Consider the following 22,975-nt stretch of genomic DNA (forward strand, 5'->3'; position numbering starts at 1 on the left):
GTTCCTATTCAGTTATGGCAAGGTAGTAGAATCCCCCTATAAGCGGAACTCTTTCCACTTAATTTACATATTTTCACACTGACATATTTAAACAGATCTAATTAAACATTTCTATTCACTAACGTCAAGTTACGTAAACCATTGAGCACTCTCCTATGTGATCATGTTCAGTTCTGCACTCCCCACTCAACCTGTTTATAGTGAGGCATTCAACTGCAAGCCCTTTTAACCTCACAGCCCTGGCTTTAATCCCAGCCCTCAGAGATCCAGAGCCAACAGAGATGTGGCTGGTTTTATGGCCATTTCCCTCCCACCTTCCTGCCTTGCTTTAAACCACAAACACTGCTCCTAGTGATCCATCACAGAACACACACCATCAACTGGGCCTTCACACCAAACTGCATGCCTGCCGAAAGGGATCCGACTCTAGCAAACTCACAGTGCTCCAATTTCCTCAAAGAGCTTTTTAATGGAACAGAGCAAAAGGCGGGCGAGTGCTCAGATTAAAAAAACAACAACAGAAAAGTATTCTCTTTTATGATGGAGGGATTTTGTCCATGCAAGCATTTGATGTCAGGAGGAGTGATGTGGCCCTGCCAGAGCCAACCAGACCTGGCGACGACGCTACCGCCGTACGTCTCCTGCAGAAGAGGGCCAGCCCCGTACTGCTTATCGATTGTTGTAGCTTTCCCAACTGTGGCTATCGTAAATTGAAGGGCCGTCCTCACCGGCGTGCGTCAGCTGTGATGTGTGTGTGTGTGTGTGTGGGGGGGGGGGGGGGAGGGGGGGGGGGGGTTGGTATACTTGAGTGCATTGACTGTAGACCAAGGCTTCCATCTGATATCACCCTTAATGGCGTGTCCCTCTGGACGAAAATCGGCCTTTCTCAATGTTTTTCATTGGAAGGCAATTTCACTAGAAACGTGCATGCCAGTAAATCACTTAAACCCTTCCTCTTTTGCCAACTACCCTCTGAGGTATTCTTCAAAACATGGCCAGGTTTTTGACAGGTTATTATTCCCAAAAAGCCATGTGTTTATGTCTTGACTCACCTTTTATGTATAAGAACTAGAATGATCTACCAGAAACATATGGAACAGCACATATTTCCCTCTGTTCAATGTGAGGACATTAAAAAACAACCATACTCGTAGCCCTTCTGTTAGGTCTACTTCTGCTCTTGGCTTAGTGAAAATATGTTAAATAAATTATGCCTGCAAACTTATCACATTTCTGTGAATGTCTTCAGCGTAGAAATAAGCCCTTTTGACAACTTGTAGCTGAAGGCAGTGGCTTTGGATTAACAGCAGGCTCCGCGTGGCCCAACATTCTACAGGTATTGTCATGGGGAGGAGGGGAAAACAGAGTTGATCATTGGGACAAATGTGATAGTTTGTGACAGGCAGAACTTAGTTTGTGTGTGGTGGGGGAGCAGAGGGGACTTGGTGTATGTTACACATGCTTATCCTTGTAGTTTATTTTGTGTGTTTACTGCCATTGTATGTACAGTACTGGACTTGGTTAAACTTCGTTAAGCAGGCCAATGATAAACAATATAAAACTACACATTGTGGAATTTTATGCTGCATCACCGGAGCGGCAGGTAGCCTAGTGGTTAGAGCGTTGGGCCAGGAACCGAAAGGTTGCTAGGTCAAATCCCTGAGCTGACAAGGTAAAAATATTTTGTTCTGCCCCTGAAGAAGGCAGTTAACCTATTGTTGCTTAGGCTGTCATTGTAAGTAAGAATTTGTTCTTAACTGACTTGCCTAGTTAAAGAAAGGTTAAATAAATAAAAAATATCACTGCTTGATATGGCAAATATACCACCCTTGACTGCAAAGGGCTACACAGGGTGGTGCGGACAGCCCAGTACATCTCTGGGGCCGAGCTCCCTACCATCCAGGACCTCTATATCAGGCGGTGTCAGAGGAAGGCCCGATTGCCAAAGACTCTGGTACTGTCTGGCTCTTGGACCAACAGGCTCCGAGACAGCTACTACCCCCAAGTCATAAGCCTGCTAAATAGCCAGACTGCTAAATACTCAATAAATGGTACCCAAACTACACTTATATATAAAAAAAAGTATGTGGACACCCCTTTAATTTTGTGGATTTGGCCATTTCGCCACACCCATTGCTGACAGGTGTTTAAAATTGAGCACACAGCCATGCAATCACCATAGACAAACATTGGCAGTAGAATTACCTTACTGCAGTGACTTTCAATGTGGCACCGTCATAGGATGCTTCATCAAATTTCTGCCTTGCTCTGTCAACTGTAAAGGCTGTTATTGTGAAGTGGAAACGTCTAGGAGCAACAACGACTCACCTGCGAAGTGGTAGGCCAGACAAGCTCACAGAATGGAAGTGCCGAAGCGTGTTTCTCTGTAGTGATGAATCACGTTTCACCATGTGACACTCTGATGGATGAATCTGAGTTTGAGGATGCCAGGAGAACGATACCTGCCCGAATGCATAGTGCCAACTGTAAGGAGGAGGAATAATGGTCTGGGGCTGTTTTTCATGGTTCAGGCTATGTCCCTTAGTTTCAATGAAGGGAAATCTTAACGCTACAGCATACAATGACATTCAAGACGATTCTGCTCTTCCAATTTTGTGGCGAAAGTTTGTGGAAGGTCCTTTCCTGTTACAACTTGACAATTCTGGGTATTTGGTATTTAATTAGGATCCCCATTAGCTGTTGCAAAAGCAGCAGCTACTCTTCCTGTGGTCCACACAAAACATGAAACATAATACAGAATGACATAATACAGAACATCAATAGACAAGAACAGCTCGAGGACAGAACTACGTACATTTAAAAAAAAAAAGGCACACATAACCTACACATCAATGCATACACACAAATCTAAGTCAAATAGGGGAGAGGTCAGCTATCTGGATTTGGGTGAAGGAGAAGTGGGGGAGGTTTGGGCGAGTTACTATGGGGAGAACAGGGCTGTTGACCGGGGTAGGGGTAGCCAGGTGGAAAGCATGGCCAGCCGTAGAAAAATGCTTTTTGAAATTCTCAATTATTGTGGATTTATCGATGGTAAGTGTTTCCTAGCCTCAGTGCAGTGGGCAGCTGGGAGGAGGTGCTCTTATTCTCCATGGACTTTACAGTGTCCCAGAACTTTTTTGAGTTTGTGCTACAGGATGCAAATTTCTGCTTGAGAATGCTAGCCTTAGCTTTCTTAACTGCCTGTGTATATTTGTTCCTAACGTCCCTGAAAAGTTGCATATTACGGGGGATGTTCGATGCTAATGCAGAACGCCATAGGATGTTTTTGTGCTGGTCAAGCTTAGTCAGGTCTGGAGAGAAACAAGGGCTATATATGTTCCTGGTTCTAAAATTGTTGAATGGGGCATGCTTATTTAAGATGGTGAGGAAGGCACTTTTAAAGAATAACCAGGCATCCTCTACTGACGGGATGAGGTCAATATCTATCCTTCCAGGATACCCGGGCCAGGTCGAGTAGAAAGGCCTGCTCACTGAAGTGTTTCAGGGATCTTTTGACAGTGATGGGGTGGTTGTTTGACCGCAGACCCATTACGGATGCAGGCAATGAGGCAGATATTGCTTGGGTACAGACCTGGATAGTAAGACAGAACTCTGCAGGCTATCTCTGCAGTAGATGGCAACACCGCCCCCTTTGGCAGTTCTATCTTGTCGGAAAATATTATAGTTAGGGATGGACATTTCTGGGTTTTTGGTGGACTTCCTAAGCCAGGATTCAGACATGGCTAGGACATGGGTTGGCAGAGTGTGCTAAAGCAGTGAATAAAACTAACTTGGGGAGGAGGCTTCTAATGTTAACATGCATGAAAGGCTTTTACAGTTACAGAAGTCAACAAATGAGAGCACCTGGGGAGTAGGAGTGGAGCTAGGCACTGCAGGACCTGGATTAACCTCTACATCACCAGAGGAAGAGTAGGATGAGGGTACGGCTAAAGGCTATCAGGACTGGTCGTTTAGTGCGTTCAGAGCAGAGAGTAAAAGGAGCAGGTTTCTGGGCGTGAGAGAATAGATTCAAGGCATAATGTACAGACATAGGCATGGTAGGATGTGAGTACATTGGAGGTAAACCTAGGCATTGAGTAATGATGAGAGAGATATTGTCTCTGGAGACGTTTAAACCGCATATGTGGGAGGTGGAACTAAATGGTAGGTTAAGGCATATTGAGCAGAGCTAGAGGCTCTACAGTGAAATAAGACCGTAATCACTAACCAGGACAGTAATGGACAAGGCATATTGATGTTAGGGAGAGGCATGCGTAGCCGAGTGATCATAGGGTTCAGTGAGTAGCTGGGTGGCTGTAGACACGGCGATTCAGACAGCTAGCAGGCCGGGGCTAGCAGGTTAGCAGACCGGGGCTAGCAAGCTAGCAGAATGGCCTTAGAGGGAAGTCTTGACGGAGTAAAGTCTGTTTGGCCTGTGTGTGGTGACGTCGATAGACCAGTCGTGATGGATTAGTTGGGTTCCGAGTAGCAGAGGGGTCCAAGTCCAAATGGGAAAATAGGTATAGTGGCCCAAGAAATTGGCAGATGGATCTAGATAGCTAACAATCCAATATGCTTTAGGCAGCTAGTGGGCCGATGCTTGTGGATAGGAAATTAGGGGTGGTCGCGATGTAGAGGCCAGTTGAGTACCCCCTCGAGCAGATTACTTCATAGTCCAGTCGTGAAGGATCGGTGGGGTTCCGTGCCCCGTACCGGTAGTAGAAGGGGTCCGGGTATTGTAGCCCAGGAGTTGCTGATGGGCCTCTTTAGTAAGTCGGGAGAAAGGGCCTAGCATGGGCTAGCTCCAGACTAATTGGTGCAGCTAGCTAGCTGCGAAGATCCAGGTGAAAATGTCCAGAGCTTACGGTAGGAATCCAGGGATATGGTCCGGAATGCTCTGGTTTGATTCGCGTTGTACAAACTGGCGAGATCCTTCCTAGCTAAAGGTTAGCTGATGACCGCTAGCAGTGGTTAGCTGACTACTAGCTAGTAGCTAGTGAGCTGGCTAGCTTCTGTTGGGGGATTCCGGATTCGAGGTGAATAATACTTTAGAAAAAAACAGGTCCGCACCACATTGGGTGAGGTGGGTTGCAGGAGAGTGTTTTGAAGTTGAGTTTTAGAAAAACTATTTTAAAAAGATCTGTGAAGAAAAATATATAAAAATATATATACACGGGACACGACAAGACGAGGACAAAAGACGTCTGACTGCTACTCCATCTTGGATAAGTGTGTATCCATATCTGCCTCGTACCTCTGCACATTGATCTGGTTCTGGTACTCCCTGTATATAGCTACATTTTTTGTGTATTTTATTCCTCTTGTGTTACTATTTTTAGAAATGGCTCATGAGCAAGAATTTCACGGTAAAGTCTACCCCAGTTGTATTCGCTGCATTTGACAAATAACATTTTATTTGAAATTATACCTGAAAACATATCAACACGCCATTCAATATCCCCTTGCATGAGCTAACAAATGAGAAAATCACAATAGTTGAATATACCATTGAATAGTTTAGTCTCTCTCAGAGCTTTGGATTTACTGTATATTTGCCATATTCAATTGATCTACAAATCTGGGAGGTAGATTCAGTCATGCACCTCTCATACTAATCATGGAATGGGAGAGAACATGTGATTCTGCAGCTAAGGCAGTTTGCATCGCAAAGAAAAAGTAGTCGCCTTATGTAACTTATGTAAAGGATCATAGCAACCACTAGCCTGCTGTAAAGCAGATATTAATCTACAAAACAGCGGTTTCACATGAGTCCTTGTTACATGTTGTATAACCATATACAGTAATGCATTTATTTACACTAGCCAATCAGTAGCATAAACTACTATGTTTAATTATTCTAGTGGGAACTCTGTCTACTTTGGTTTCTTGTCAGCAACATATGTTTTATTACAGTATTATCAATCTGTCCACTGTATGTAATGTATTCAATGTCTCTCACATCCTTCTCACATCCTTCTTTTCTCTGTCCTTTCTTCCATAGATCGCCTTCTCCCAGCACAACAGCATCATGGACCTGGTGCAGTTTTTTGTCACCTTTTTCAGGTACGTACCATTTAGATGGAACTAATAAGGCAAACAAATATGCAATTTCCCATGGTTAATCCCTTTCTGCTTAGTAAAAAAAGACAACAGACCTAATTATGTCTGCTGTCTCCAGGCCATCTTCTGCCAGTCAACCAGTTTCACTGAATGAGCCGATCACATGCGTTGTCAGTGCTTAATTTGAGAGAGACCTTGCCGGAACAGGATCCGGCACCTCTCTGTTTTAGACTGTATATTAAAAAAATATATATGTATGTCTATATAGGTATGTGTATATGTATGCATGCGTGTATGTATATGGATATATATATATATATATATATTTACCCCCCAAAAATATATGGGGGGTTGGAAATTATGCAGACAATTACATTGATGGAAGCAACATTCTTTCCTCAATATTAAGCTGATCCACCCATTTAAAAAATACATTAAAAAGAGTTGATTTGGGTTGGGTTGGCCCGGGCTTATGGTTTGCGTAACATTGTAACCTATGTTTGTGGCCATGGTTGTGTGAGTAGCACGCCTGTATCTCTCACAGAACTAGAATTAGATTCACTTTCTATGATCTTTCTCTCTACTCTGATGGACATGAGCCTTCAACTCACATCTCTCCAGCGTTGCATAATTTTGCCACAGAGGATCAACAACTTATTTTCGAAAATTGCCAAGCTGTGGATTGTGTGTAGCCCAGTAACAAGGCATAGCCTACAGTCGGGAATGCGCAGCAAGTCTGTCAGTGCACAGCATGCAGACAAAACAGGCTTTTCGCAATATTTCAAGTACAATCGCGGGAAAACAGGTTGGAAACCAAATGGTGCCTGCTGAAAGTAGAAGACACTAATCTGTCTGCCGTAGGCTAACAAAATATTTGATCAACATCCAAATATTGTTTTACAAAGTAAAACAAGAGTGAGATATAGGCTTTTGGCACGAATGTATTGGCCATCTCTGGCGAGTGAGCTGGTTGAGTCAGTGAAACTGAAAAGCATTTTTAGGACTATCATTTCCTCCTCATATTGTAGCCTACAGTATGTCTCCACACAATTATTGATGAATTCAAGGTCGTTTTTATTGATCTCAGATTTTCTGTTAGTCAAAGTAATTTAGATAATTTGTGTGGTATTACAAAAGATTCTGCCTAAGTCTCCAGTCATATAAAATTATTTAGAATGGCATGAAATGCATTTATAAAAGGCTGTGTGTAAATGCCTCTACTCTACTGCTCTATGCAACGACACAAATGCATTGACATGCATGCAGTGCTTTATTATAAAGGTGATTTTTTTTTTCTCCTCCCTTCCGGTACCTCAGAGTGCCCCAGGTCAACCCCCCACCCCCACCACCCTCTCGCGCTCTCGGCAGCTCCTGATTTTCAAATTAAACACTGTGCATTGTGCTTCGTTAGCCATTTCAGCCGGCCTTTTCAAATAGTTCTTACACCAAAAGGGCATAATCTTAATTTTCACAATTTCAGTATTATTCCAACCTCATAGTTTTGGAAATACAGTTGAAGTCGGACGTTTACATACATAGTTTACTTAGTCAGCCACCAATTGTGCAAGTTCTCCCACTTAAAAAGATGAGAGAGGCCTGTAATTTCCATCATAGGTACACTTCAACTATGACAGACAAAATTAGAAAAAAAATCCAGAAAATCACATTGTAGGATTTTTAATGAATTTATTTGCTAATTATGGTGGAAAATAAATATTTGGTCAATAACAAAAGTTTATCTGAATACTTTGTTATATACCCTTTGTTGGCAATGACAGAGGTCAAATGTTTTCTGTAAGTCTTCACAAGGATTTCACACACTGTTGCTGGTATTTTGGCCCATTCCTCCATGCAGATCTCCTCAAGAGCAGTGATGTTTTGGGGCTGTTGCTGGGCAACAGACTTTCAACTCCTTCCAAAGATTTTCTATGGGGTTGAGATCTGGAGACTGGCTAGGCCACTCCAGGACCTTGAAATGCTTCTTACGAAGCCACTCCTTCGTTGCCCGGGCAGTATGTTTGGGATCATTGTTATGTTTCATCTTCAATGCGTTTCATCTTCAATGCCCTTGCTGATGGAAGGAGGTTTTTCACTCAAAATCTCACGATACATGGCCCCATTCATTCTTTCCTTTACACGGATCAGTCGTCCTGGTCCCTTTGCAGAAAAACAGCCCCAAAGCATGATGTTTCCACCCCTATGCTTCACAGTAGGTATGGTGTTCTTTGGATGCAACTCAGCAGTCTTTGTCCTCCAAACACAACGAGTTGAGTTTTTACCAAAAAGTTATATTTTGGTTTCATCTGACCATATGACATTCTCCCAATCTTCTTCTGGATCATCCAAATGCTCTCTAGCAAACTTCAGACGGGCCTGGACATGTACTGGCTGCTATTAATACAGGTAAAGAGTGGAGGACAGAGGAGCCTCTTAAAGAAGAAGTTACAGGTCTGTGAGAGCCAGAAATCTTGCTTGTTTGTAGGTGACCAAATACTTATTTTCCACCATAATTTGCAAATAAATTCATAAAAAATCCTACATTCTGATTTTCTGGATTTCTTTTTTCTCATTTTGTCTGTCATAGTTGAAGTGTACCTATGATGAAAATTACAGGCCTCTCTCATCTTTTTAAGTGGGAGAACTTGCACAATTGGTGGCTGACTAAATCATTTTTTGCCCCACTTTACACCTTAGCCAAATACATTTCACCTCAGTTTTTCACAATTCCTGACATTTAATCCTAGTAAAAATGACCTGTTTTAGGTCAGTTAGGATTAACACTTTATTTTAAGATTGTGAAATGTCAGAATAATAGTATGGAGAATTATTTCTTTCATCTTCTATTTGTTTCATCACATTCCCAGTGGGTCAGAAGTTTACATGCACTCAATTAGTATTTGGTAGCATTGCCTTTATATTGTTTAACTTGGCTCAAACAGTTTGGGTAGCCTTCCACAAGCTTCCCACAATAAGTTGGGTGAATTTTGGCCCATTCCTCCTGACAGAGCTGGTTTAACTGAGTCAGGATGTAGGACTCCTTGCTCGCACACGCTTTTTCAGTTCAGCCCACACATTTTCTATAGAATTGAGGTCAGGGCTTTGTGATGGCCACTCCAATACCTTGACTTTTTTGTCCTTAAGCCATTTTGCCACAACTTTTGAAGTATGCTTGGGGTCGTTGTTCATTTGGAAGACCCATTTGCGACCAAGCTTTAAATTCCTGACTGATGTCTTGAGATGTTGCTTCAATATATCCACATCATTTTCCCCCTCATGATGACATCTATTTTGTGAAGTGCACCAGTCCCTCCTGCAGCAAAGCACCCCCACAACATGATGCTGCCATCTCTGTGCTTCACGGTTGGGATGGTGTTCTTCGGCTTGCAAGCCTCCCCCTTTTTCCTCCAAACATAAGGATGGTCATTATGTCCAAACAGTTCTATTTTTTTTCCCGTCAGACCAGAGGACATTTCTCCAAAAAGTACGATCTTTGTCCACGTGCAGTTGCAAACCGTAGTCTTGCTTTTTTATGGCGGTATTGGAGCAGTGGCTTCTTCCTTGCTGAGCAGCCTTTCAGGTTATGTCGATATAGGACTCATTTTACTGTGGTTATAGATACTTTTATACCAGTTTCCTCCAGCATCTTCACAAGGTCCTTTGCTGTTGTTCTGGGATTGATTTGCCCTTTCGCACCAATGTACGTTCATCTCCAGGAGACAGAACGCGTCTCCTTCCTGAGCGGTATGATGGCTACGTGGTCCTATGGTGTTCATACTTGCGTACTATTGTTTGTACAGATTAACGTGGTACCTTCCGGCATTTGGAAATTGCTCCCAAGGATGAACCAGACTTGTGGAGGTCTACAAAAAAAATGCTGAGGTCTTGGCTGTTTTCTTTTGATTTTCCCATGATGTCAAGCAAAGAGGCACTGAGTTTGAAGGTAGGCCTTGAAATACATCCACAGGTACACCTCCAATTGACTGAAAATATGTCAATTAGACTATCAGAAGCTTCTAAAGCCATGACATCATTTTCTGGAATTGTCCAAGCTGTTTAAAGGCACAGTCAACTTAGTGTATGTCAACTTCTGACCCACTGGAATTGTGATACAGTGAATTATAAGTGAAATGATCTGCCTGTAAACAATTGTTGCACAAAGTAGATGTCCTAACCGACTTGCCAAAGCTATAGTTTGTTAACAAGAAATTTGTGGAGTGGTTGAAAAATGAGTTTTAATGACTCCAACCTAAGTGTATGTAAACTTCCGACATCAACTGTATATATAAAACACAGGAAAATCATGTTTTTGACTGCATTGGGCAGTCAAAAGGTTCAGTCATTTGCTCCAAGAGCTTATTCCACTGTGTCTTGTTCATAGTGACACATACTTCCTTCTCACCCACTGTCTTCTTTAGTAAGCACCTGAAGCATGCACTTTATCCACTTTTTCCCCAGATGTAACAGCTGTTCTTTCAATATGTCACTCTCTGTTCTGTTTGCTCTTATCCTGCCTTGTTAAGTTTACCTCAGTGATCAAGTGCAGTTATAATTATATTACAATAAATAAAACCTCCACAGAGCCCTGTGCATCATGGGTCCTGTGAGATGCATCCAATTGCATCTCACAGCTCAAAGGCTTTAGCAGAAGCAGTATGTGCTGCCCTATGTGACCTCAGTTGATTAAAGGCTTTAGTCAAGGGGAAAAAGGAGTTCACGTGCGGCTATGTTAACATGGTTGTAGATGTTTCTGTGTAAATGTAAGCTATGCATGTGCATGTCACAGAGGGTACGAGTTTCTGGTCTTTGTATGTGTGACTGTGTGTGTGAGTGTATGCTTTGTCCATTGCATGTTTGTGTGTGAATGTGTGTGTCTGCATGCTTTGGTGTGTGTGTGTGTGTGTGTGTGTGTGTGTGTGTGTGTGTGTGTGTGTGTGTGTGTGTGTGTTGGCTGTGCTTCATTGGTGTGTATAAGAGATGAAGTGGCAGGGCGGCAGAGCTGCGGTGCCCTGTGTGTGAGTCTGGCCCTGCAGGCTGAGGGCACAGCACACTGACATGATGGAGCTGGCACCACAGAGAGAGAAAGAGAGAGAGAGGGGAAAAGAGAGAGAGCGGGAACCAGGTAGGGAGAGAGGGGTCGAGAGAGAGACGAGGGGGGGAACGAGAGACCGAGTGGAGGATATCTTTTCCCTTAGAAATCAGTGCTTTTCATAGCTCATGCTCTTTCTCCAATCCTGAGTTAGGGCAGTATGCAGTCATAGGTTTCACCGTCATTATCTTGTTTCAGGTACTGTAACAACAGTACAGTAATTTGATCATTTGGACATGTTTTGTCCCTCTACATGCCTCTCTTTTATTTCTTCTGTTTTTCTGTTAGTATATCTTCATATGTTGGAGTGACACTCTGGGTGTCTGTTCCTCTATTTTAGTGTTCATCCAAGCTACTTATATTTCTGCAATTATCTTTACTGTACAGTTCACCTGTCATCCTATCTGTCTGACTCCGTGTGTGTGTGTGTGTGTGTGTGTGTGTGTGTGTGTGTGTGTGTGTGTGTGTGTGTGTGTGTGTGTGTGTGTGTGTGTGTGTGTGTGTGACAATGCCACATGATCTCCTATCTCCTAAGTTACATCATGCATATCTTTAACATATGTACACTTGTATACATGATACAGAAACGAGAGAGGGAAAAAAGGTTGGAAGATTCTCGCCTAATTTCATCCTCAAACTAAACTCTCGACATGAAGTAGTATTCTAACAGACTCTGATTAACTTCTAAAAGCTAATTTGACCAGCTTTTCTTTGAAGAGTGGTTAAATAGTTTTTTCTCTCTCTCTTTCTCTCTCTCGTTCACACTTTCCAGAGCGGTTCCCTAAATGAACAAGCAAAATTGTTGCAATGAAGGAGTGTTTATGCTGCTTCTCCTTTTCAGCCCCAATGCTAATTGGTGACATTGCAGTTCAGTTTGGTCCAATTACTCGTTTCCTCTCTCTAAGTTGATTAGAAATCATCTCTCCTTCTTCTCTTGCTCAAGTTCAGCACAGAGACAATATACAAAGCTAAGTGGCTAATAAGCCTCGATCAGCTGTCCCAATTATTTCAAAATGGCTATCAACATTCTGTTCCGCTGCGACCCGAGGGATACTCCAGGCAGTTTGACAAACAACACTGCTTTGTGTGCTATTCTTTGTAACTGATAGAAAGGTAAACAAATTGGGATTGTGTTATCCACTATTTGGGCTCCCTTAGAAATCAGCCTTTTGCCATTCTGTGTGCCTGGGGGAATATCATTGCTTAACAGCTTGGTACTCTATGGTGTACAGATGGAATTGTCTTTCTTTTGGTCATTTGTGGATTGTGTGTGGAGGATTGGGTATCGATCTTGTAGCTTGCTGCTGGGTGTTTGTGATATGTTCTCCAATGGTTCGGATGATTGGACATGTTATAAACCCCTTCCCCATGTTCATGTAATCCACAATACTGAACAACTAACCCTCAGCCCCTCAGTGCCCCACGTGCACACACACACACACACAAACACACATACACACAGTACCTTCAAAAAGTATCGATACCACTTGACTTTTTTTTGCTCACCCATCTACACAAAGTGAAAACATGTTTTTAGGAATGTTTGCAAAGTTATTGAAAACGAAATTCAGAAATATCGAATTTACATAAGTATTCACACCCCTGAGTCAATACATGTTAGAATCACCATTGACAGCGATTACAGCTGTGTCTTCCTGGGTAAGTCTCCAAATGCTTTACACACCCGATTGTGCAAATATTGTACATTCTTTCAAAAATCTTTGTGTGGACCAAACAATTGATTCTCATGCAAAATCCTATTTTCCCTAACCCCTAACCCTAAACGTTAACCTAACTCTTACCTTAACCCCAACTCTTAATTCTTACCCTAACCCTAACCTTAACCCCAACTCCTAATTCTTACCCTAACCCTAATTCTGAACCTAACTGTAAACCTACACCTAAAATAGCCTTTTTTATGTGGGGACCAGAGAAATGTCCCCACTTGGTCAGGATAGCAAAACCACCCCCCCCCCCCCCCGCCCCCACACACACACACAAGATCAAAATGAACACACAAACGCAAACACACACACACACAATGAAACATACATTGTATCCGTCCCACTCAGCCCTCCCATCCACCCCAGAACTGCACATGGAACTCATTGGTTTGAATCTCATTGGTTGCGGATGACTTGGCTAAAGCTATATGTGTAAGAAACCCCAATAAACCCCCCTAATACCTCTTTAATAGTGACAGTTAGTCTTCTCCTCTCCCCATTAGTGCAGTAAGCCGCCCTGTTTGGGATTAATTGCAGGCTGAGTTAATAGATTTGATGTGGAATGATGGACTGTTACTGATTGGGCTTTGAAATATGGCCAAGCCAACGAGGGGTGTTGGAGGGGAGGAAGTGTCTGTTCCAAACAGTCCCAGTTATACTCCTGCCAGCAATATGGAGCTACAGCCATCATAGGGTTGTGTGAGACTTTCAGGATTATTTATTTATTTTCCCTACATTTTTAGACATTGGTGAAGAAATTGGTCATAGCTTGTACTGTACGGTTATATTTAATCAAACCTGTCAAACCTGCACACACATGCAGCTATAGTGACAACTGTAAGTATGTACCATACTGTCAGTATATGGTTCACATCGCTAATTAGGCAAATTCCTCAGTCTGATAGTTTATGTACTGAAAAAGTGGTTTTCGAAGAACACATGAGAAAGAGCATTTCCACAGCCTTTCAGCAGGCTTGGCTTGGAAATGTCACGCTAGTTACAACTCTTTAGCCCTTTACGATGTGGTCATTGCTTCTAAGCTATTTTCTAGCTGTACACGGAGGGCATTATGAAGATAGCGATTGTCTTGGACTTCTACACTACTTCCTGCCTTGGTGGTTTGGTTCTTTGGCCTCCAGGACTTGTAAAAGCTCTGGTTGAAAGACAGGCTTTGTGTGATCTAATGTCCAGATGGCATTGGCATTGGGATCATTCTATGTGACATTGCTCTGTGTAAGATGGCCACTCTCCTTGACCCACTCCATGGGTCCAATTGATCTCATGCTATTTCCCCATATTTCACTTGGTTTACCTCCGCAGTCTTATTTCATAGTATTCGGTGCTAGTAAGTCCATTTCATAGTTTTCGGTGCTGCTAGCCCTTTGGTGGCCATTTTTGTAGTTTTCTCTAAGGTAAATAGACATGCAGCACTCTATGCAGGCACATGGAGAAATGACAACTGTCAAGGCAACCAAATCTTCCGCAAAGTACAGTCGTGGCCAAAGGGTTTGAGAATGACACACACATTCATTTTCACAAAGTCTGCTGCCTCAGTTTGTATGATGGCAATTTGCATGTACAGAATGTTATAAAGCTATTTTCTAGCTGTACACGGGGGGCATTATGAAGATAGCAATTGTGATCAGATGAATTGCAATTAATTGCAAAGTCCCTCTTTGCCATGCAAATGAACTGAATCCCCCAAAAACATTTCCACCGCACTGCATTTCAGCCCTGCCACAAAAGGACCAGCTGACATCATGTCAGTGATTCTTAACACAGGTGTGAGTATTGACCAGGACAAGGCTGGAGATCACTCTGTCATGCTGATTGAGTTTGAATAACAGACTGGAAGCTTCAAATGGAGGGTGGTGCTTGGAATCATTGTTCTTCCTCTGTCTTCCTCTGTTCTTCCTTCCTCTTCCACCTAAATCAACCATTTATCGGATCATCAAGAACTTCAAGGAGAGTGGTTCAATTGTTGTGAAGAAGGCTTCAGGGTGCCCAAGAAAGTCCAGCAAGAGCCAGGACCGTCTCCTAAAGTTGATTCAGCTGCGGGATCGCGGCACCACCAGTACAGAGCTTGCTCAGGAATGGCAGCAGGCAGGTGTGAGTGCATCTTCACACACAGTGAAGCGAAGACTTTTGGAGGATGGCCTGGTGTCAAGAAGGGCAGCAAAGAAGCCACTTCTCTCCAGGAAAAACATCAGGGACAGACTGATATTCTGCAAAATGTACAGGGATTGGACTGCTGAGGACTGGGGTAAAGTCATTTTCTCTGATGAATCCCATTTACGATTGTTTTGGGCATCCGGAAAAAAGCTTCTCCGGAGAAGACAAGGTGAGCGCAACCAGCAGTCCTGTGCCATGCCAACAGTAAAGCATCCTGAGACCATTCATGTGTGGGGTTGCATCTCAGCCAAAGGAGTGGGCTCACTCACAATTTTGACGAAGAACACAGCCATGAATAAAGAATGGTACCAACACATCCTCCGAGAGCAACTTCTCCCAACCATACAGGAACAGTTTGGTGACGAACAATGCCTTTTCCAGCATGATGGAGCACCTTGCCATACATAAGGCAAAATCCATATTTTGGGTCCATGGTCAGGAAACTCCCCAGACCTTAATCCCATTGAGAACTTCTGGTCAATCCTCAAGAGGCGGGTGGACAAACAAAAACCCACAAATTCTGACAAACTCCAAGCACTGATTTTGCAAGAATAGGCTGCCATCCGTCAGGATGTAGCCCAGAAGTTAATTGACAGCATGCCAGGGCGGATTGCAGAGGTCTTGAAAAAGAAGGGTCAACACTGCAAATATTGACTCTTTGCATCAACTTCATGTAATTGTCAATAAAAGCCTTTGACACTTATGAAATGCTTGTAATTATACTTCAGTATTCCATTGTAACATCTGACAAAAATATCTAGACACTCAAGCAGCAAACCTTGTGAAAATTCATATTTGTGTCATTCTCAAAACTTTTGGCCACAACTGTACGTTGACAAACCTTTCGAGGAGATGATTACGCTGGCCATTCAAAACATTGCTAAAGTATTTCTAAAGTATTAGTAGTGCTCACTTTAGATCAGGTACTGCAAAATGTCATTTGTAAAATTGTTTAAAAGAACACCTAATCGTATGAATAATTCATAAATTATTCAAAAGTTGTGTGAATAACTATCTATATAGCATTTAGTATTCTAATAAATAAATGGCGAGCAAACTATTCATGAATGCCTTATAAATGGTTATTACTGAACGTTATAATAAAGCGTTAACATATTGATCATGTGACTGCCAGACCATTAAAATAGTCACTACCCCCTTGTGACGTCATGCCAGTTCTATGCATTATTATATATTTAAAGAATAGTTTTGATTGTACAGCTACTTTTGTCCTTACCACCTCATGGTACTGTTGTGAAATTATATTATATTTCATGTAAATACTAGAATGAATAGATAATGGGTGATGATCTAATTAAATTCACATTTACATTTTAGTCATTTAGTGGACACTCTTATCCAATGCGACATACATGAGCAATTAGGGTTAAGTGCTCAAGAGCACATCGACAGATTTTTTTTACCTAGTCTGCTTGGGGATTCAAGCCAGCGACCTTTCGGTTACTGGCCCAACGCTCTTAACAGCTAGGCTGCCTGCCGACAATTTATTGATTGACTGGTTGATTGATTGTGCTGTTTTCTCTTGCAGCTGTTTCCTGTCCCTGTTGCTGGTGGCAGCGGTGGTGTGGAAGGTCAAACAGACGTGCTGGGCATCCAGGAGGAGAGAGGTATTCATTTTTGGTAACCATGGTGGCGTTCCAGGTAGATTACATTGCAGTTGCCCTGCACACATCTACCAATGGTCACATGCCACATCATTTACTGCGCAGACGGGTATCAAATTACTATATCTTAGGAGGTAGATGGATCTGGCGGGCGACTGGAATGTAGACTGCCTGGAACTCGACCCATGAGCGGATCACACAGTACAACACCAGATTCAAACCCACTTACTGGCACAAATGAGAGGGTGCTCTATTCTCACTAACTCAGACTCTGGGTTTGTGTTTGTGTCTACAAATATGTGTATGTTTTTGTGTTTGTCCCTGTCTCTGTGGGTTTAAACATAAATACATGATTTCCTATGCATTGGTAAGAGCTTCTGGTAGTCTATATGTACACTGAGTATACAAAACCTGCTCTTTCCATGACATAGACTGACCAACTAAATCCAGGTGAAAGCTATGATCCCTTATTGATGTCACCTGTTAAATCCACAGGTTAAAGAAGGATTTTTAAGCCTTGAGACAATTAAGAAATGGATTGTGTGTGTGTGTGTGTCATTCAGAGGGTGAACACAAGATTGAAGTGGCTTTGAAGAGGGTATGGCAGTAGGTGCCAGGCACACCGGTTTAAGGTTGCCAAGAACTGCAACGCTGCTGGGTGTTTCACACTCAACAGTTTCCCGTGTGTATCAAGAATGGTCCACCATCCAAAGGACATCCAGCCAACTTGACACAACTGTTGGAAGCGTTGGATTCAACATGGGCCAGCATCTCTGTGGGAATGCTTTCGACACCTTGTAGAGTCTATGCCCAAACACATTTTCTTTGTTCTGAGAGCAAAAGAGCAAAACTCAATATTAGGAAGGTGTTGCAAAATGATTTCTTCACCTTTTCATGGACAATTGAACAGACCAGATCCTCAAAGACATTGACTGACCTTGTCTGTGACTCTACATGTCAACAAAGGAGGGTAGACTCTAATGTTTTCATAATGGTAGTTGTCCCCCAATCACATTCTGTACCACACCCACTGTGTGCTGTTCACTAGTAGCTTCCCCTGCAGGCAAGGCTTCACCCCCCCCCCCCAGTGCAAAGGCAACTCCCGACCCCCCCCGGCTGTTCTGAAGGTTGTGTTAATGTCGCCCGCTCTGCAAACACGACTCACTCCTTAACGAGCGGAGCGCAGCGATAAACAAGGCCATTCCCCTTAATTACTGCTCCTCATGATCCAATTAACTCTGACGGAGTGACGCTTAACGAAGTGGAATGGAGTGATATATCACTTAAAGCTGCAACAGATGCCACATCGGTTTCATTTGTCTCTTTTTCTACTCTTCTGTTTTCTTTACAGGCCGCAAAATGGTGACATAAATACACGCATACCAATGTGCAACTTAAATAAGTCATGATTGGGCTTTTAAAATCAATAAAAACATCAGTGTGGATTTAATTGAGATGTAACATGCTCGGTTTCTATGAAACCCATTGAGATTTGACAAGAGGACTCCTATAGTTAAAACACTGGTGGTTTTGTCCCTCCTCTGCCAAGGCTGCCACAGTTGGTGGTTTTCTCTTCATCAAATGCTGTGCTTTCAGATGTGTCATGGTTTTAATATCACAGAGGGGAAATTCCCGCCTGTTTTTAGCTCTGTCCTTTTATCAAAATGTGCACATCTTATTAGTCCATTTTACTTTCATATCTTGTGTTTCAGATGATTAAGTGATTTTTCTGTTAGTGGGATTTAGCCAAGTCTTTTTTTTGATTTAGCCAAGTCTTTTTTTTTTTGGGGCCAAGTCTTTTTAAAGTTCTCTGCAACATTTCAATTTTACCTACAGGATGTTTTCTGCTGTACTGTATCTACTGTTGCAGAAATGTGTGTGTGGGGTTTGGATTGCCACAGAGAATATCAAATATAGCTACTGTACCTGTACTACACACCTGTTTGTTCTTATGCGGCAGACTTAAACCCAAAACGCAAAGTTTTATTCCATTATGAATGAATGGTGGTGACATCTGCAATGTAGTGTAAAGTCTCCTCTTACCTGGCTAGCCCTGTATTTGTTTAGCCTTGTTTCCCAGTGAGAGCACACTTGCTTGTGGACACGTCTACATTATTAATGAGGAAGAGTCCCATGTCACAGAAGAGCTGCAATGCTGCATTCACTGTGCCTCACTCTCTTTGTGGACACTAACACTCAGCTTGAATGCAGCATGTCACCCATGGGGTAAAGACCAGGGGCACTGATATCACACATATCCAGCTGCATTAGTTATTTTACTACATCCCATATATTACAGGGGGCTGTAGCCCTATTTTATGACCATGGTTAGAACAGAGAGGTACAGTTGAAGTCGGAAGTTTACATACACCTTAGCCAAATACATTTAAATTCAGCTTTTCACAATTCCGGACATTTAATTAGAGTAAAAATTCTGTCTTAGGTCAGTTAGGATGACCACTTTATTTTAAGAATGTGAAATGTCAGAGATAAATATTTATTTCAGCTTTTATTCATTTATTCACACTCCCAGTGGGTCAGAAGTTTACATACACTCAATCAGAATTTGGTAGCATTGCCTTTAAATTGTTTAACTTGGGTAAAACGTTTCGGGTAGCGTTCCAAAAGCTTCCCACAATAAGTTGGGTGAATTTTGGCCCATTCCTCCTGACAGAGCTGGTGTAACTGAGTCAGGTTTGTAGGCCTCCTTGCTGGCACACGTTTTTTCAGTTCAGCCCACAAATGTTCTATGGGATTGAGGTCAGGGCTTTGTGATGGCCACTCCAATACCTTGACTTTGTTGTCCTTAAGCCATTTTGCCACAACTTTGGAAGTATGCTTGGGGTCATTTTCCATTTGGAAGACCCATTTGCGAACAAGCTTTAACTTCCTGACTGATGTCTTGAGATATTGCTTCAATATATCCACGTAATTTTTCTCCCGCATGATGCCATCTTTTTTTGTGAAGTGCACCAGTCCCTCCTGCAGCAAAGCACCCCCACAACATGATGCTTCCACCATCATGGTGTTCTTCGGCTTGAAAGCCTCTCCATTTTTCCTCCAAACATAGCGATGGTCATTATGGCTAAACAGTTCTATATTTGTTTCATCAGACCAGTGGACATTTCTCCAAAAAGTACGATCTTTGTCCCCATTTGCAGTTGCAAACCGTAGTCTGGCTTTTTTATGGCGGTTTTGGAGCAGTGGCTTCTTCCTTGCTGAGCGGCCTTTCAGATTATGTCAATATAGGACTCGTTTTACTGTGGATATAGATACTTTTGTACCTGTTTCCTCCAGTATCTTCACAAGGTCCTTTGCTGTTGTTCTGGGATTGATTTGCACGTTTCGCACCAAAGTACGTTCCATTCTAGGAGACGGAACGCATCTCCTTCCTGAGCGGTATGATGACTGCGTGGTCCTATGGTGTTTATACTTGTGTATTAATGTTTGTACAGATGAACGTGGTACGCTCAGGCGTTTGGAATTGCTCCCAAGGATGAACCAGACTTGTGGAGGTCTACAATCTTTTTCTGAGGTATTTCACTGATTTCTTTTGATTTCCCATGATGTCAAACAAAGAGGCACTGAGTTTGAAGGTAGGCCTTGAAATACATCCACAGGTACACCTCCAATTAGCCTCTATGTCAATCAGAAGCTTCTAAAGCCATGACATCATTTTCTGGAATTTTCAAAGCTGTTTAAATGTACAGTCAACTTAGTGTATGTAAACTTCTGACCCACTGGAATTGTGATACAGTGAATTATAAGTGAAATTATCTGTCTGTAAACAATTGTTGGAAAAATGTATTGTATCATGCACAAAGTAGATGTCCTAACCGACATGCCAAAACTATAGTTTGTTAACAAGAAATTTGTGGAGTTGTTGAAAAACGAGTTTTCATGACTCCAACCTAAGTGTATGTTAACTTCCGACTTCAACTGTATGTAGTTAAATACAAATAAATTAATAAGATGGATGTCAAAAAGATAGTGTCAGAACTGTTTTAGCAACTGCATGCCTGTTGTCAGTTGAGGAATGGAGTGTTAGCATGTTTGTGTGTATATGTCTCTCACTCACTCACTCACTCACTCACTCACACTTTTGGTAGGGTTTTAGCTGTGTGCGAGGGTAGATGTTGGAGAGAAGTGAGGGAAAGGACAGAGGATCCATTACTAGACTGAGGTAAACACACACGTGCGCGCACATTGTCAGAAACAGTGGAAAGCAATTGTCTGACTTCAGTGCTGGCAGCTCATAACTTTGTGATTAACTACGCAGGAGTCTTCCTACCTACTTCCTTCATTACTCATCCTGCACCATCAAGCGGGAAATTAACAATGCAAATCAATGGAGCTGGATGCTGTCTTTTTACGATCTTCCTGTTTTAATGTTATTAATGCAGGAGTGATGAGATAAATTGTTGATGTTCCAGTAGGTGCTCGGGGACTTGGTCAATTGGACCAAATGGGGCTAATATATAATAGCCATTATTATTTTTCGGGCTCCAACGGTCGTTTCTGAACAAGTTCTCATTTCTCTTTAAGATTGCCTTGTTAATATAATTTATAATGTGTTGTAAACAAGAAGTCTAGGGGTTGTTGTTGTTTTAAGCAGTTATATAAGTGACACAAAAAAAAAGAATATTATAAATTATACTCAGGCCCCTGGGGGAATCGATGCTGCATCACGGTCCTCTGACGTGATTAGAAGACTCCTTTGCTCCATGTAAACCGCATGTGCTTTGGGCTTCAGTAAATCATTAGCGTGAATAAAGCTTGTATGCAGTTTTATGTATATCAGTGTATGAATGTTGCATGGTATACAGGTTCCACAGCAATATCACAGTACCAAAACGTCATGATACTTATGAGGCGGCAGGGTAGCCTAGTGGTTAGAGCATTGGATTAGTAACCGAAAGGTTGCAAGTTCATATCCCCGAGCTGACAAGGTACAAATCTGTCGTTCTGCCCCTGAACAGGCAGTTAACCCACTGTTCCTAGGCCGTCATTGAAAATAAGAATCTGTTCTTAACTGACTTGCCTAGTTAAATAAAGGTAAAATAAATTTAAAAAATAAATACCAACATTTTAGAATACCGTAGTACCATTTAATATGATACTACTACATTTTTCGGCCCTACCAATCTAAAGAACCCGCTGGTGCCTGTTATAAACTGTTAATGAATTCTGTTTTGTTTATAAATTACAGTTGCATTTTTTTTAAGCAACAGTCACTTTTGTATGTGCCGGTCCAATAATGTCCACTACACTTTCAGGCTCATATCATACCACATGTGGTAACTGTAATCAGCCAGCCAGCAGTCGCATCCCATTCCACCCATCACTCACCTGCTTCTCTCCGTCCGCTCTCCCTGCACATCTATTCCTGACAGTTTTTTAAAGTATAATTTAGCTGTGACTATGACTGGGGATGCAGTCCCTGGTGAGTTTTCTTTGTTACATTTGTGCATTTGATACGTTGGAGCAAACCATGTCGTGGGCCGTTTTAAACTAATTCCAGGTTGCTAATTATTGGTTAGATAACAACAACAACAATCTGTCACATTACCGAGCTAACAACTTTCTAACTTGGACAGTAACCTGTCACTGATATTCACACTTCTACTCAATACAACACATATAGAATTTAACTTCACACTGTATAATAGAATACTGCCTGGCGAATTGCTCATACAAATTTGATTGGAACAGGAAGAAAGGAAAAAGGTCTGCTACTCATGAGATGTGCTTCAAAAGGTAGGATTCATATAGGCCTAATGTAAGCCTAAAATATATTAACAATCTATTTCTCAGTGCCTTACGTTTCTAAAGTTGGTATCAGTATGTTTGTGGGAGAGAGAGTGGTGTGTTTATGAGTGAGAGGGTGACAGAGAGAGAGAGAGTGTGTGTGAGAGGGTGGGACAGTCTAGGTGGGTCTGTTTACTGAAGAGTGAGGAAGGTTTCATGCAGTGTTTTCCCCTTACTGACACAATGACATGCAGATCATTATGCATGTATATTACTTCCTCCCATTTCTCCAACCAAATCAAAGGTAAGCCTTTGCAAATATGAGCAATTCGCCAGGCAGTATTCTATTATACAGTGTGAAGTTAAATTCTATATGTGTTGTATTGAGTAGAAGTGTGAATATCAGTGACAGGTTTTTTGTGTAGCACATGCGCATAGCGTTTAGAAAACGGGAACAAGCGTCAGGGGGACAGGGCAAACAGGATGCTATAGGCCGCTCTGAATTTTGTCCCCGTGTAATTGCGATACTTCTTGGTATTGTGATACTTGGCCTGGTATTG

The 22,975-nt window shown here is 42.2% G+C and overlaps 1 protein-coding gene across 2 annotated transcripts in view; it reads left to right on the forward strand.

Moving 5' to 3' along the window:
* LOC109899770 (attractin-like protein 1) overlaps positions 1-22,975 on the forward strand; it is a 338,304-nt gene that overhangs the window by 182,312 nt on the left and 133,017 nt on the right. For both annotated transcript variants that reach the window (XM_020495283.2, XM_031835623.1), the window contains 2 exons: positions 6,002-6,063; positions 16,592-16,670. In XM_020495283.2, the coding sequence (XP_020350872.1) occupies positions 6,002-6,063; positions 16,592-16,670 (141 nt within the window). The remainder of the gene's footprint in view (positions 1-6,001; positions 6,064-16,591; positions 16,671-22,975) is intronic.

The sequence above is a fragment of the Oncorhynchus kisutch genome, linkage group LG11 (genome assembly GCF_002021735.2).
Source record: "Oncorhynchus kisutch isolate 150728-3 linkage group LG11, Okis_V2, whole genome shotgun sequence".
In the NCBI taxonomy this organism is placed as follows: Eukaryota; Metazoa; Chordata; class Actinopteri; order Salmoniformes; family Salmonidae; genus Oncorhynchus; species Oncorhynchus kisutch.